We start from the raw sequence: 13354 nt of genomic DNA, 5'->3' as shown, positions 1-13354 counted from the left end.
AATTCCACAGGGGCCCTTTGCACCAGGCAGCACTGGAGGTGTTGATCATAATGATTTTATATTATATTTTAGTCGTAACAGTATATGAACGCACCCCAGTTTGACAGGTAAAGTTACCTTTCTTCTCATACTTATAAAAACAACTAATTTCTACATTGGAATCACAAAGTGCACATTATGTTTCTAATATAAGCCATTTTATGAAATATGAGCCAGCTTTCCACTATTCAACAGCTACTACACTGAATATCTCTTCCCACTATACAAATAGAAAATTAAGAAACATTAAAAATCAATGTGAAGGGTACACTTACTCTGAACTCGATAATATGACCATTGTACGCTGCAAAACGTAATAACGTTCTGTTGCCATAACACTGAAGATTCTGGTAGGTGTAAACTTCATACATTTGACAAGAAAATAGGGGAAGTGCATCACAGCCATCTGTGACTGTCCAAGTAACATCACCTGCCTCTGATAAAACAAACTCGGTCCTGGGAAAAATAACAACAAAATTTAATAAAATGTGCAAGTTTTAAATCATAAATATTATAAAAAATTTAAATTTCATATGAGGCACGCAAAGAGCTGAAAATCAAATTATACTTTTACATGAACAAAAATTCTGCTGTTTGAATTCTTTCTTCATTTTTGTTAGCATAAAACATTTAATTTTTTGGAACAGAATTTTTTTTCAAATGCAAACTCTTTGCTTTACAACAACCTAATGGGCATCTGCACAAACTTTCAGACACACCAAATAAAAAATCATGTGGTTCCTTCTGGCTCCAACAGCCCCCTCATGGCGAGTTTCTGTTACCTGGACCAGTTGCACGGTACAGAAGGGTAGGGAGTAAGGGGCAGCAAATTCCTATCCAGTAACTTATCTGCATATGGAAAATTTAATTTTGCCTTTAAAAAATTGTTTCTCCACAGATCTATCACTTTCTAATAGCTGCTGCCCCATTGGATATATCAAAACAGCCAGAAGCCAAAGAACTTCTGAAGAAAGATTGTTCAGTCGACCCCCGCCTATTCGCGGTTCCAGATTAGCAGCTTCACCTACTCGCGGATTTCTCCGTGGAATATATTATATAGACATTATTCGTGGAAAATTCACCTATTCGTGGTATTTTTCATAGAAAAATATTCACAAATTAACTGTATTTTACATGACTAAATGCACCTCTTGTGATAAAGCTATTAAAACATTCAGGTATGAGCATTTTTAGAGGGTTTTTTGGCATTTTGAACTATCAGAATATGCAGTTATAAGCATTTTTTGAGTGGTTTCAAGTATTCGCGGATTTGAGCTACTCGTGTGGGGTAGTGGGAAGCATCCCCCACGAATACCGGGGGTTGACTGTGCAGTAGTGCCGAAGTGTTTTGAGGAATAAAAAGAACTGGACTTGAATTCAGTTAACACATTCGTGGCTGTAATATATGGATCAGTTAAACAAGTACAGTATAGATAATAATTATAAATCTGTTACATAAATGCTCCCCCTCCAAACCTCCTTCAGAATTAAAATACTTGCCTGCATCTTCCATGGAGCAGAGTAAGATGATATTAGGAGATTTTTGGGTTAGAATGCAAATAGTGAACAGCCAAAAATAAAATAATACTTAATTGAGAAAAACAAATAAAAAATAAACAAGGCAGTTCATTTAAAAATAGCTTTAACACTTGAAAGTAGACAAGGAATGAGACAAGCAGATACTTACTGAACTTGGAATCAGTAAAAAAAAAAACACAGTCAATGATAAAATAGATAATGTTTATGTGAAACCTGTCATAAAAAGTAGGCATAAAACTTAAATGAATGAAAATTACAACTGTAACTTAATAAATATACAATATGGAGTGAGATAATAAAAAGCTATTAAGATTGATGTGCAAATATTTACATGATGACAATCCCACCCGAGGGTTGGTGGAGCAAGATGGACTGCTAACTTGAACAGGATGTCCTCTTTTCATTAGAGAGGGGTTCTGAAAGTTTCTGCACACACACATAAGGCTATTAAATATGTAACAAAGTAAACTGCAGTTTAGAAAAATATGCTCAGGGATGTAACTTCAATTTCGTTTATACGAAGCAGAACATCGTACTGTCAAACTCAAATACAGTACTCATTTTACTAACCCTTCAATTCCTGTTGCTTCTGAAGAGCCTGATAATGAAACACACTCTATGATCTGGAAGAGACAAGAATAAAAGGTCTGTTCATATATTTCTCACTTGAAAATTACAACATAAATAAATCCAATCATGGTTCAGTTCTACATAAAAAGTGAACAAGAGTACTATCTCCCAAAGTAAATCCCCATTTCTGGATTTTGCAAGGTAATAGTACTTTCAAATAATCATGTGAATGGTGAAAAATTACCATATACTGACAAGAAGAGATGTCAAGTACTGGTTGGGGTTTAGCAGCTACTGAGTGAAACAAATATGAAGAGAACTCAAGTTGACATTGTTAAAAGCAGCGGAAATACAATGGCTTACAAAATGTTCTGTAGGGCATTTCTTTTATACCCTTTTTTCATGATAAGCTTCTCACACATCTTCTATCCTTGCTATTTATTTACCGCAATGGTTTAACTCACTGTGTTGCCTGTATAATTTTGCAGGTACAAAATAACTTTACCTTTGTATCCTTAGTCACTGCTCTGCACGCAAGTAACCTTTGAGATCATCTCATACATATTGAGTAATGTTTTTACTGCATTTCAGCTACAAAGAGTTCATTTTCCTTTGTAAAAATCACACTAGCATTACACATTTTTGCTCTTTAAACTTTTTATTAGCACTTTCAGATAGTTTTTTTTTTTAATGATATTATGCCCAAAAAATTTTCCTACAATACACTAATAGACCCAATTGACCCCCCCCCCAACTACTACAGTCTGTTATTGCAAAATTCTACTACACCCACCATTAGATCATGTGAAATACAAGCTATGCACAAAATATAAATGAAGAAACTTGACATATTTGATATAGCTTTGCAGTAACTCACAGAGAAGTTTGATAACACTGACCAAATCAGCTTGGTGCCAATAATACTCCTATGTAATTGAGAAAAGTTTTTATTATTGTTGAACAAATACTGTAGTATTTTAAGTGACTTTCAAGAATTTGACCTTCATTTCCTCTTGAAAATCTTGAATAATCGATTACACAGGCTCCAACCCTGACTAACAATAATGGGGAGCAGGTGGCACTGAGGGAAAACCAAGGTTTTGGATGGGGGAAAACTTACAACTAGTGAAAAACAGGGATACAGTCTCACCTAACCTACCCTAGAACCCTAGGCCTCCCAGACCAAGAGGGAAGGGCTTTGGACACCTGGACTTCCCAGCCAACCTGACCATGTGAGAAATATGGGGATGGGCCTGACCTAATCTGGCTTAGGAACCCAGCACTCACCTGACCACTGGGAGTCTTCACCTCACTGGCATGGCCATATCCTAATCTTTATTAGGGTGCAATAACCCATTCAGAAATGCTATTTGCTTACAAACCTTTGTTACTTACTGGACTCTCTATCACCATCCCTAAATTGAATATGTAGCTCTTGGGCTCCCCAAACCTGCACTAACCTTTGGACTATAGTTTCCCATTGCAGTCCCCATTATCATCATACAATGGGAGGGGGATTGCAATGGGTCAATAATTCATTCTGATGAAAATATGCCAAATCTGTCAAAGCTGCACAAAACTGTTACATATAAAACCCATATTTCATATTTGTAAACAAACAGTTCTTAGCCGTATGCGCACTTCCACTTACAGTAATCTTTCCTGAATACATAGTATTTTCAAACACAGCATCACTAATGAGGCCTTGGTCAAATTTGTCATTACAGTCCATGACTAAACAAAGACACTGAAACCCCACCACCTAGGCTATTAGTCACACATGAAAGGAATCATAGCATTAGTTGACAAAGAATTTGCCTTTAATTAATGCTGCCATAATTGCAAAGATACACAGAGGATGTCACACAAGACTGACATCTTGAAGAACTCTCTAGAATAACATGGCAACATGTAAACAAAGGAAGTTACAATTTCTACATCCTACCAACACCTTACTATGCATTAGCAATGAATATGGTAGAGCATAAAATATCTTTATATATCACTGACATTCCTGATAAACATTATTCCTGGAATAGTCCACTGAGAACACAGTTTCTTGCATAGTTTGTGATACCTGTCCACATTAGACCTCTTGTCGTGTTACGCTAACAAGGAGTAGGAACCAGTGACCTTTTATTTTTCTTGCCTCAGCTACAATATCCCAAATGCAATGACCTGAGCTTGTAACTAGCTAGGCTAACGCATGCTAGACTACCGACAGGCTACTTCAGTCAAAATCAGTAATGCGCTCCATTGTGAAAAAATCCCAAATTTCTACATTCCAAAAAAAATCTTGGATGTTAATTTTACTCCACAAAACATCATAGTATTTATATTTTCCTTTACATAGCCCAAGACTAGCTAGAAGAAACCCTACAAGTAATTTGACAGACACAAAGGACTCATGCTGCCTATATATTCCTGTGTTGCAGACATGATACATAACTGACGAATATATGTCCTACAGACATATCTCTAACTGCTAAATGGCGTGGGCCTATTACCCCTTATAATGCATGGTTAGGGAAACTCAGGTTACGCAGACCTCAATATCCTAAGCTAGCCTAACCCACATATCTCGTATTCATGGACATAATTTTACAAAATTCTGAAATCTACGTCCTAAATCGTAAAACAGCTTTCGTTCGGGCCACATTTAGGGCGGAAAGCGAACAAAACAAACCCACAAGACATGATGCAAGCTAGGCTACCTGTCGTGTCTCTCCCACTTGACTTGAGAAAAAAAAAAAACTTTGACAGATTCAGACTCGCAGAAGACGTCTTCTGCTTCTTTACTGTAAAAACGTCATTCGAAACTAACACACGACGTCTGTATATTTTAATTACAGTCGACACGACGAGGTCAGCCGTGAGTCATTGCCAGCTGACATCAATCGATGTCATTTCCCACCATCTGACATAACGGGGTCGTATGAAAAAGGTCGACCTTAAAACGCTCATCCGTTGGACGGACATTACAACGGGGTCGAAAGAGGTTGACCTTAAAAAGCTTATAAACGCTGGACAGACACCACAATGAGGTTGATGGGAAAAGATTGACCTCAAAACGCTGATCAACGCTGGACGGACATTACAACGGGGTCGAAAGAAAAAGGTCGACCTTAAAATGCTTGTATACGTCGGACGGACATTACAACACACACACACGCGCGTGGAGAGGAGAGTGTTTCCACTCCCATTTTCGGACTTTTGCAATTCGCGGGAACGGAACTTTCAGAAAATAAGAGATGGTTACCTTCCACGTCCCGACAACCCTCGAGTTTTTGTCATGAAAGCCAGCCATACTCGCGTCGTCTGCAGCAGACCCTCCACCACTCCCCGCCATTACTACTACGGCTCGGACAAGTCGCCGCCGCCGCCGTCCCTTTTGACACAGTCGTCCCTGACCGGGAGGGATAGGGGCAAGGGCGCTTCTTCGAAAATTCGAGTCCTTTGTTGACCTAAAATGCACCAGTAAGGTCAAAATGACTGAAATTTGTCCGTTTTCAGTAATATGATGAATTAGTTGACACGTTATAAAGAAATAATGGGATTTACGTATATTTGGAGGAGAATTCTGGCGTCTGTATTTGATTTGTATAAAATCTGCTGTTGTCATTTTTATCCTTAAAATACAGCCTGACTCATACACACACACACACACACACACACACACACACACACACATATATATATATATATATATATATATATATATATATATATATATATATATATATATACATATGTATATGTATATGTATATATATATATATATATATATATATATATATATGTATATATATATATATATATATATATATATATATATATATATATATATATATATATATATATATATAATACTGATGGAAATAATAAAAGGCACCAGTACCTAGCGCTTCGTTTATTTCTCATACATATTCTCTGTTATCTCCTGGCTCTTGCTGTACATTTAATCTCGCGATCTTGATTCTTAAGTATACATGCATACGTACATACACACATATACGTATAATTAAATATAGAATAAATAGGTCAAAGAAAAATGTAAGAGTTTAGGTAATGACATTTATTCGACAAAGACTTAGGGTTGTCACGTTAAGAACATAAACACACCAATTATAGCCTACTGTAGATAGATATAGATAGACCTGGGACTGGACCTGGCAGCGGTTTAAAATTTGAATTAATTGTGTACATAATCTTCACTACTACATGCACTTCGTGAAGTTTGTAAGTTTAATACAGAAAAGTACAGTAAAAGCATATAAAAAAAAGTAGACAATAATGAACACCATAAATAACAAGGGGTGAATGTGTATAATCACAAATATAGTACACCCTTCATTGCATTCACTTTTAACATTTACGGCGTAAAAAACAACTTAAGCAGCCACTATCGAATTAATTAATAAACAATTTCAATTTATTTCCAAAGCTAATATTATTTAAAATGATCTTATCTGTGTTATTGCATATTTCTAAATCTGAGTTAATGTATTATTACATAAAACACCAATTACGATCACCAAGTGGCAATGTAATTTACAATGATTATATATATATATATATATATATATATATATATATATATATATATATATATATATATATATATATATATATATATATATATATGAGTATATCCAAGTAAGGTGAGTCTCGACTCAGGATACAATCTCGAAGGCGAAGGAAAGGGCACCATTGTTACAATTGGTTTATTATGCCGACGTTTCACGACAATTGCTATAGTCGCATTTTCAAGGCTGCGATGATTAAAAAAACCTTATTTCAAAAAGTCACATTAAAACATATATATATATATATATATATATATATATATATATATATATATATATATATATACTGTGTGTGTACGTGTTATTTCAAAGCTACAAAAGAATTGCTACAAAAGAATTGTCACACATAATTCAGAGAGGAGTAGTGAGGAGAGGTGGGAAGGCATCAGAACTGCCATGTCATTTAGCAGCGAAGTGTCAAGTCACGTAGAAAATCTAGCGCATCATATGATGACTAAAGGTGCAGGCAAGGAAATCTCGCTGTTTGAATTTAAGACAGGACGAAAGGAGTAACAGCAGTGTCAGTACCCATAATCAAAAGGCGGGACGAGGAGAATGGTTCGGGGGAGCTACGATAGCCAGCAAAGTCAAGATGACAGTTCCACTTCAACTCAGTAGTTATATACAGTAGTAAGCTTTAAACTTTTTGATGAATTGATTGAATTATTTATTAATTTGTTTGGTGCCCTCCATTTGTTTCATCTTCAGTTTATAGTTATTTTATACTTACCAAAGTGGAAGTGGCTTCTTCAAGTTATTGTTGTTTTATCCCAGCCCAAGTGTTAAGTTTTACCCAAGTAGTTTTTTTTTGTCTGCCAAAGTGAATTCTTTGTTACACTTAATTATACCTCTTACTACTACTACTACATAGGGCTTATTCCTCCCTCTAAGGAGGGTAGTCACACCAGGGTGTTCCTACCCACCCCATCTTCACTTAGCCTCCCTCTTTGCTAACCTCACCACTTTTTTACACGCACTCTTCTCTACTCTCTGTCTATATCGCACTACACTATCCTTGGTCTGGAGCCACCTGTCATTCAGCCTTTTCTTCCTACCCACTTTCTTCTTCACTGTGTCATTCCATCGCTCACTATACCTTTCCTCTCACCCCTCCCAACCCTGTGATATCCACATCCTCTCCTCCCTTTACCAATGTCACATTCTTAAAGTATCCTCACTCCTCAGGTCCAGTCAGTTCCCTATTTCTTACTCTCTCCCATTCCATTCTTATTACTTTCTTACTTCTTACATGATAATTATATAATGGCAGTTGCTCCCAAATAACTATTTTTTGTATAATACTGTGGAAACAAATATTTCAAACAGTAAAGGAGAAAGCTTAATTTAATAGGGAGTGAGAGATATGCAGAACGTGGTGGATCTTTCATGAGTATTTGTACACTGTCTTTAATTCTGGTGGTGATTCTGAAGGAACAAATGTACAGTGCTACCGATTACTGTACTCAAGGAAATGATTATCCACGTCATTTGTTTCACAACTCAGATTGATCTTATTAGAATTATAGCAACTTGCCAAACTTTTGATTGATTTATTTATTAAATATATGTTTGGTGGCCTACACTTGCTTAATTTAAATGAATGATTTGGTGTAGAGAAGTGTCATTCTTTTCTGTCTAATGTTTGTTGTGACTTCATGCAGGACGCTGCATACACTTGAACGAGTACAGTAGTACTTTACTTAATAAAGGTCAGTTTGCGTTCCTGCTATACTTCTTTTTTATGTAATAGTTTTACTGCATTACTAAAATATTCAGTCATTACCTAAGATAGGTTTAGTTACATTATGCTCGTCAAAGGAGATCTTTAAGTTACATTATATTACGCTTGCCAAAAAGGATTTCTTTGAGTTATACAATGTATGCTGTAATTTATGGTGCTTATTACCTGATGGTTGATATCACAAATGCTTACAAATCACCATGCTCTGTAAAATATTCTGCATAGAAATTAGATATTACACAATTAAGGAGAGTTTATGTAGTTTGTAATGAGATATGGAGAATGCAGAGCGTGTTTCATGAGCAACTGAATATATTTAATATGTTGAAGAGTAACTGAGGTTAGCAAAATAAGTTTATGAACAGGTATATATGCTATTGGTCCTGAAGGAGCACTAATGAACGAAGCAAATCAGATAAGTTACTGCAACTGTAGGTAAGTTAATTGTTTTTTTTTACTCAATTGGTTAATTGTCTTATTTAATCCTTTTTTGCCTTCTGAATAAAAATTAAATTGTCACTGTTTTGATTTAAACACCAGTATAAAGGAAACCTATTTTTTAGTTCCTCCTTGGGCGGGTGGTTACCGTTCTCAGCTAGCACTCTGCTGGTCTAGCGTTCGATTCTCCGACCGGCCAATGAAGAATTAGAGGAATTTATTTCTAGTGATGGATATTCATTTCTCACTATAATGTGGTTCGGATTCCATAATAAGCTGTAGGTCCCGTTGCTAGGTAACTAACTGGTTCTTAGCCACGTACAATAAATCTAATGCTTCGGGCCAGCCCTAGGAGAGCTGTTAAAATCAGCTCAGTGGTCCGGTTAAACTAATGTATACTTACTTTTTATAAATGTTAATGCTTTTATTTAAAAAGTTGTTTGTTTGCATAGCATCCACAATACTTGTCACAGTACAGTATTAGTATCAGTCCAGCTCCCCTGGGAAAATAAGGACAACTTTTAACGGAGTATTGATTTTTCCTGGTGATTGATATTTGTTTGCATAAAAGTGTTTAAATTATATTTAAAAATAATTTTATACAATAACCACTTTGATGCTTGCCACCATCACCCTATGGTATTTTGATCAAAATGAATTTAGATGAATATTGCAGTATACAGATGCACAATGGTAAAATTTTTGCCGGGAAAATCACATGAAAAAATGTATTATATCTATAGTACATCACCCTGTATTAGCTTAAGTTTGAAAATAAGCCATACAAAATGTTTTGTGCATTTAACTATATAAATGTTTTGTGCATGTAATTATATAATACTGGTAAAAGGAAAACTAAGTTTCTAACAGTTCGCCCAGTGGGTACTTTTAGGTGTCGAAGACCATTGAACTAACTGCCAAAGGCTTCTGTTTTTCTTATTCTTCTGCCGATGTTATATATAGATATTTAATGCACAAAACATAATTGTGGATTTTGTCACTGGAACAGGTATCCGAAAGTTCCTCGTTGGACAAATCAGTAGAGTTCTCGGTTAGCACTCTGCTAGGCCCGAGTTCGAGCCTCTGGCCGGCCAATGAAGAATTAGAGGAATTTATTTCTGGTGATAAATTCATTTCTCTCATTATAATGGTTCGGATTCCACAATATAGCTGTAGGTCCGTTGCTAGGTAACCAATTGGTTCTTAGCCACGTAAAATAAGTCTAATCCTTCGGGCCAGCCCTAGGAGAGCTGTTAATCAGCTCAGTGGTCTGGTTAAACTAAGGTAAACTTAACTTAACAGGTACCCGAAACCGTCATGCATTAAAATTCCTTTGTGAAGCCCATACTGGGTATCATTCATTATTGCATTAACTACCCAATACATAAAATTGGATCTCCTTACTTGGGCCAATCAGTATCCAGTACATGTATCGGAAAAATGCCTAATAACAATTCAAAACTGACTATGGCAATGCATAATGAAACCTAAAACGGATACTAGTAATCGTGCCAGTATCTGCCCAATGCAGATATACTGGTACATAATTGTTCCAGTACCATTCCAGTACATGCATTGGGATGATTGTGGATCGTATGTATTGGCCCAAAATTGTTTCGATGCAGCGCCATTAGTGGCCCAGTGTGCAAACAGATAACGGATATAAATTGGACCAATGCTTCTGACTTCTGACCATTTTAAGGAGTATTGCGCCAATGTCCAAAAGTCAGGAAGTCCAGTACTGGACCAGTGTGTGGCCAGTACTAGTGTGTTTGTTGGGATAAAGGCTACTCTTCATCTAGACCTAGCTTTCCTCCTTTACCTCTGTCATGTTCTAAGTCTTATCTCTCGATAATGGCGACCTTTGTTTTCATCATTCCAGCCTCTTTGACAAACACGAGGCAGTTACACCCCGCAATGTTGATTATTGAGCTGGTCAAAAATGGACGGTATTTTTTGTTTAAAATTGTATAGAAAATTTTCACTCTTATGAATCCTCATATTCATCACTCTGAAATTAACTCTTCTGTTTTTTGCTTTGGTTTTTCTTCCCCTTCCAGCTGGCCACGTTTTTCTTTTTCCAGATTAATAAAGTATAATCTTTATTTTCTTTGCATTATAAAATACTCTCGTGGAAAAATACTGTTGTATAAAAAATAAAAAAAATAACCATAAAAAATTTGGTTTGTGTATATGACATTTCCTATAGGACACATATTGTATCCAGTTCAACTTGGTCAAAATTACTGTTTGTCAAAATTGTCTTTACCCCCACCCTCAATCAGATGGTCCTCAAGGAAGGATAGAGTATCGCTCAATTTGGAAGGTTTTAAACATCAGGGATAACAGAAATTAGAGGAAAATTCCGAAGCATGACAGCATCTTTTGGAAAATTCGTTGGAATATATAAACCAAAGATTTCTGATTTCAGCAAAGTAATCATAGGAAGAGATGGTCCTACGGGCAGTATCTGAAAACGTACCAATAGAAAATACACAGAGGCCTCCTAAAGAAGAAGCAAAGGTGAGGTCACTAATGAGACGAACTACCTTAGATTCAACCCTGCCGAGGAGAGACCAGATGGGGCATCTTCTCAAAACTGAGAGCAGCATTTCAGACAAAGCCCGATAACACCGGCAGATATGAACGAAATGCGTGCATTTTTCAGAAGCTAAGTTGACAGATTTGAAAAATGTGCTCTATCCAAGACAAGTCTGTAGTTCACCTGACTGAGTACTCAGTATATCGATGGGAATGAGGTCAACCGTATTCTCAAAGAAACAGAATAGTGGATTTGATGGGAGAAGCAAAATAGATTATAGGTAATAAGTGCATCCTAGAGAGACTAAACTTCACCAAGTAGTGGGCCTCTCTTGCAGATGAGGTCACAACACGAGACTAGATAGACGATATAATCACATCGTCAGGTTATTCAACGGAAAATCGAGTAAATTAATAAAAGGACTGAACGGCTAAAACTGAATTATGCTAACATATTAATCATTAAACATCAGCAAAGACTCAGTTCAAAATTACACTCAATAGAGCACGCTTAAATATATACACACAAAGCATAAAATCACGTCACATACAAACACATATGATTACACAAGAGCACATTGAAAATAGCATAAAATCACAAAACACTCCAAACAAATTACATCAACGATAGCTTTAGAAGGGATTTCATTCGGATCATTCAAAAGTACTTGCTTTATCCAGGCACCGGAGTTCATCTGAGACAGCTTCCCTCACCTAAAAGAACTAATCCAAACCTTCTTCTTCTTCTTCTTTATCTTCAGCTTTTCCCATCTTTATATGGGGTCGCTGTTTGTTATTAGTCTTCTCCATCATCTGCGATCATGCACCATTACCTCACTCACGTTCTTCTTCTGCATGTCCCTGTTAACTGTGTCTCTCCATCTCATTCTTGGTCTACCTTTCCTCCTTGTTCCAGGCACTTCCATATTCATGATTCTTTTACATACAGAATCCTCCTCTCTTCTCATAACATGTCCAAACCATTGTAATCGTCTCTGTTGCAGCTTCTTTGATATTTCTGTAACTTTCACCGTCCCTCTTATGAAGTCATTCCTTATCCTGTCTCCAAATATATGCATTAAATGTATTAAAATGGTTATGTATCCGTTATACTCTTTTAATCTTAGTTGTTGTGTGTAAAACTGAGTCTTCTTTGTAACCTTTTGTTCTTTTGCCTGTAGTTTTCTTGAAAATCACTTAAAGTAAAAGCAAAAGATCTTGCGCTTAGTCGTTTCACTCTTCTTGTTATATACTTGGTATATATATATATATATATATATATATATATATATATATATATATATATATATATATATATATATATATATTACACACACACACACACACACACACACATATATATATATATATATATATATATATATATATATATATATATATATATATATATATATATATATATATCTTTCTATGTGTGTGTGTGTGTGTGTGTGTGAAATAATGAGTGTAATGAGTGAGTGTGTGTGTGTGTGTGTGTGAAATCAGATTAGCAAAACGATCCAGATCCAACATTTGACCTCTGTAGGCTGTGCGTGCATGTGTGAATGCATGCGTGTATATATGAGAGAGAGAGAGAGAGAGAGAGAGAAGAGAGAGAGAGAGAGAGAGAGAAACCATAGGAAGGAATTATTAGGTCCATACTTTTCTGGGACAAGGGATCTTGGCCAAAATTAGTCGATTCCTCTGTTCACGCACTTTTAAATATTTAGCATAAATAAATTTAAAAAGCACAGAAAGTGATAAACTGGATGCTTTTTCGGTATAATGAATATGACCTCATATACTTATCGACTGAAAAATTATACCGAGAAACAGTACGGAGTCCTTGCTTAGAAGCATTACTCATTTTCATTTTTGTTTACATTTTCAATTTAGTAGA

At 35.9% G+C, this 13354-nt stretch overlaps 1 protein-coding gene across 7 annotated transcripts in view; it reads right to left on the bottom strand.

The window, feature by feature from the left end:
* Positions 1-5554, bottom strand: part of LOC136846645 (uncharacterized) — a 72048-nt gene extending 66494 nt beyond the window's left edge. For all 7 annotated transcript variants that reach the window (XR_010855468.1, XR_010855466.1, XR_010855467.1 and 4 more), the window contains exons 1-3: positions 5408-5554; positions 2149-2201; positions 315-495 (exon numbers count right to left, since the gene is read on the bottom strand). Coding sequence is in view for 4 of the 7 variants with exons in the window: in XM_067117565.1 (XP_066973666.1) it covers positions 315-495; positions 2149-2201; positions 5408-5497 (324 nt within the window). In the remaining 3 variants the exon portion in view is untranslated. The remainder of the gene's footprint in view (positions 1-314; positions 496-2148; positions 2202-5407) is intronic.
* Positions 5555-13354: the final 7800 nt, after the last annotated feature.

This window comes from Macrobrachium rosenbergii, chromosome 15, assembly GCF_040412425.1.
Source record: "Macrobrachium rosenbergii isolate ZJJX-2024 chromosome 15, ASM4041242v1, whole genome shotgun sequence".
Lineage (NCBI taxonomy): Eukaryota > Metazoa > Arthropoda > Malacostraca > Decapoda > Palaemonidae > Macrobrachium > Macrobrachium rosenbergii.
Note: the sequence above shows the minus strand (reverse complement) of the source record. Positions and strands in the feature narration are given on the sequence as shown.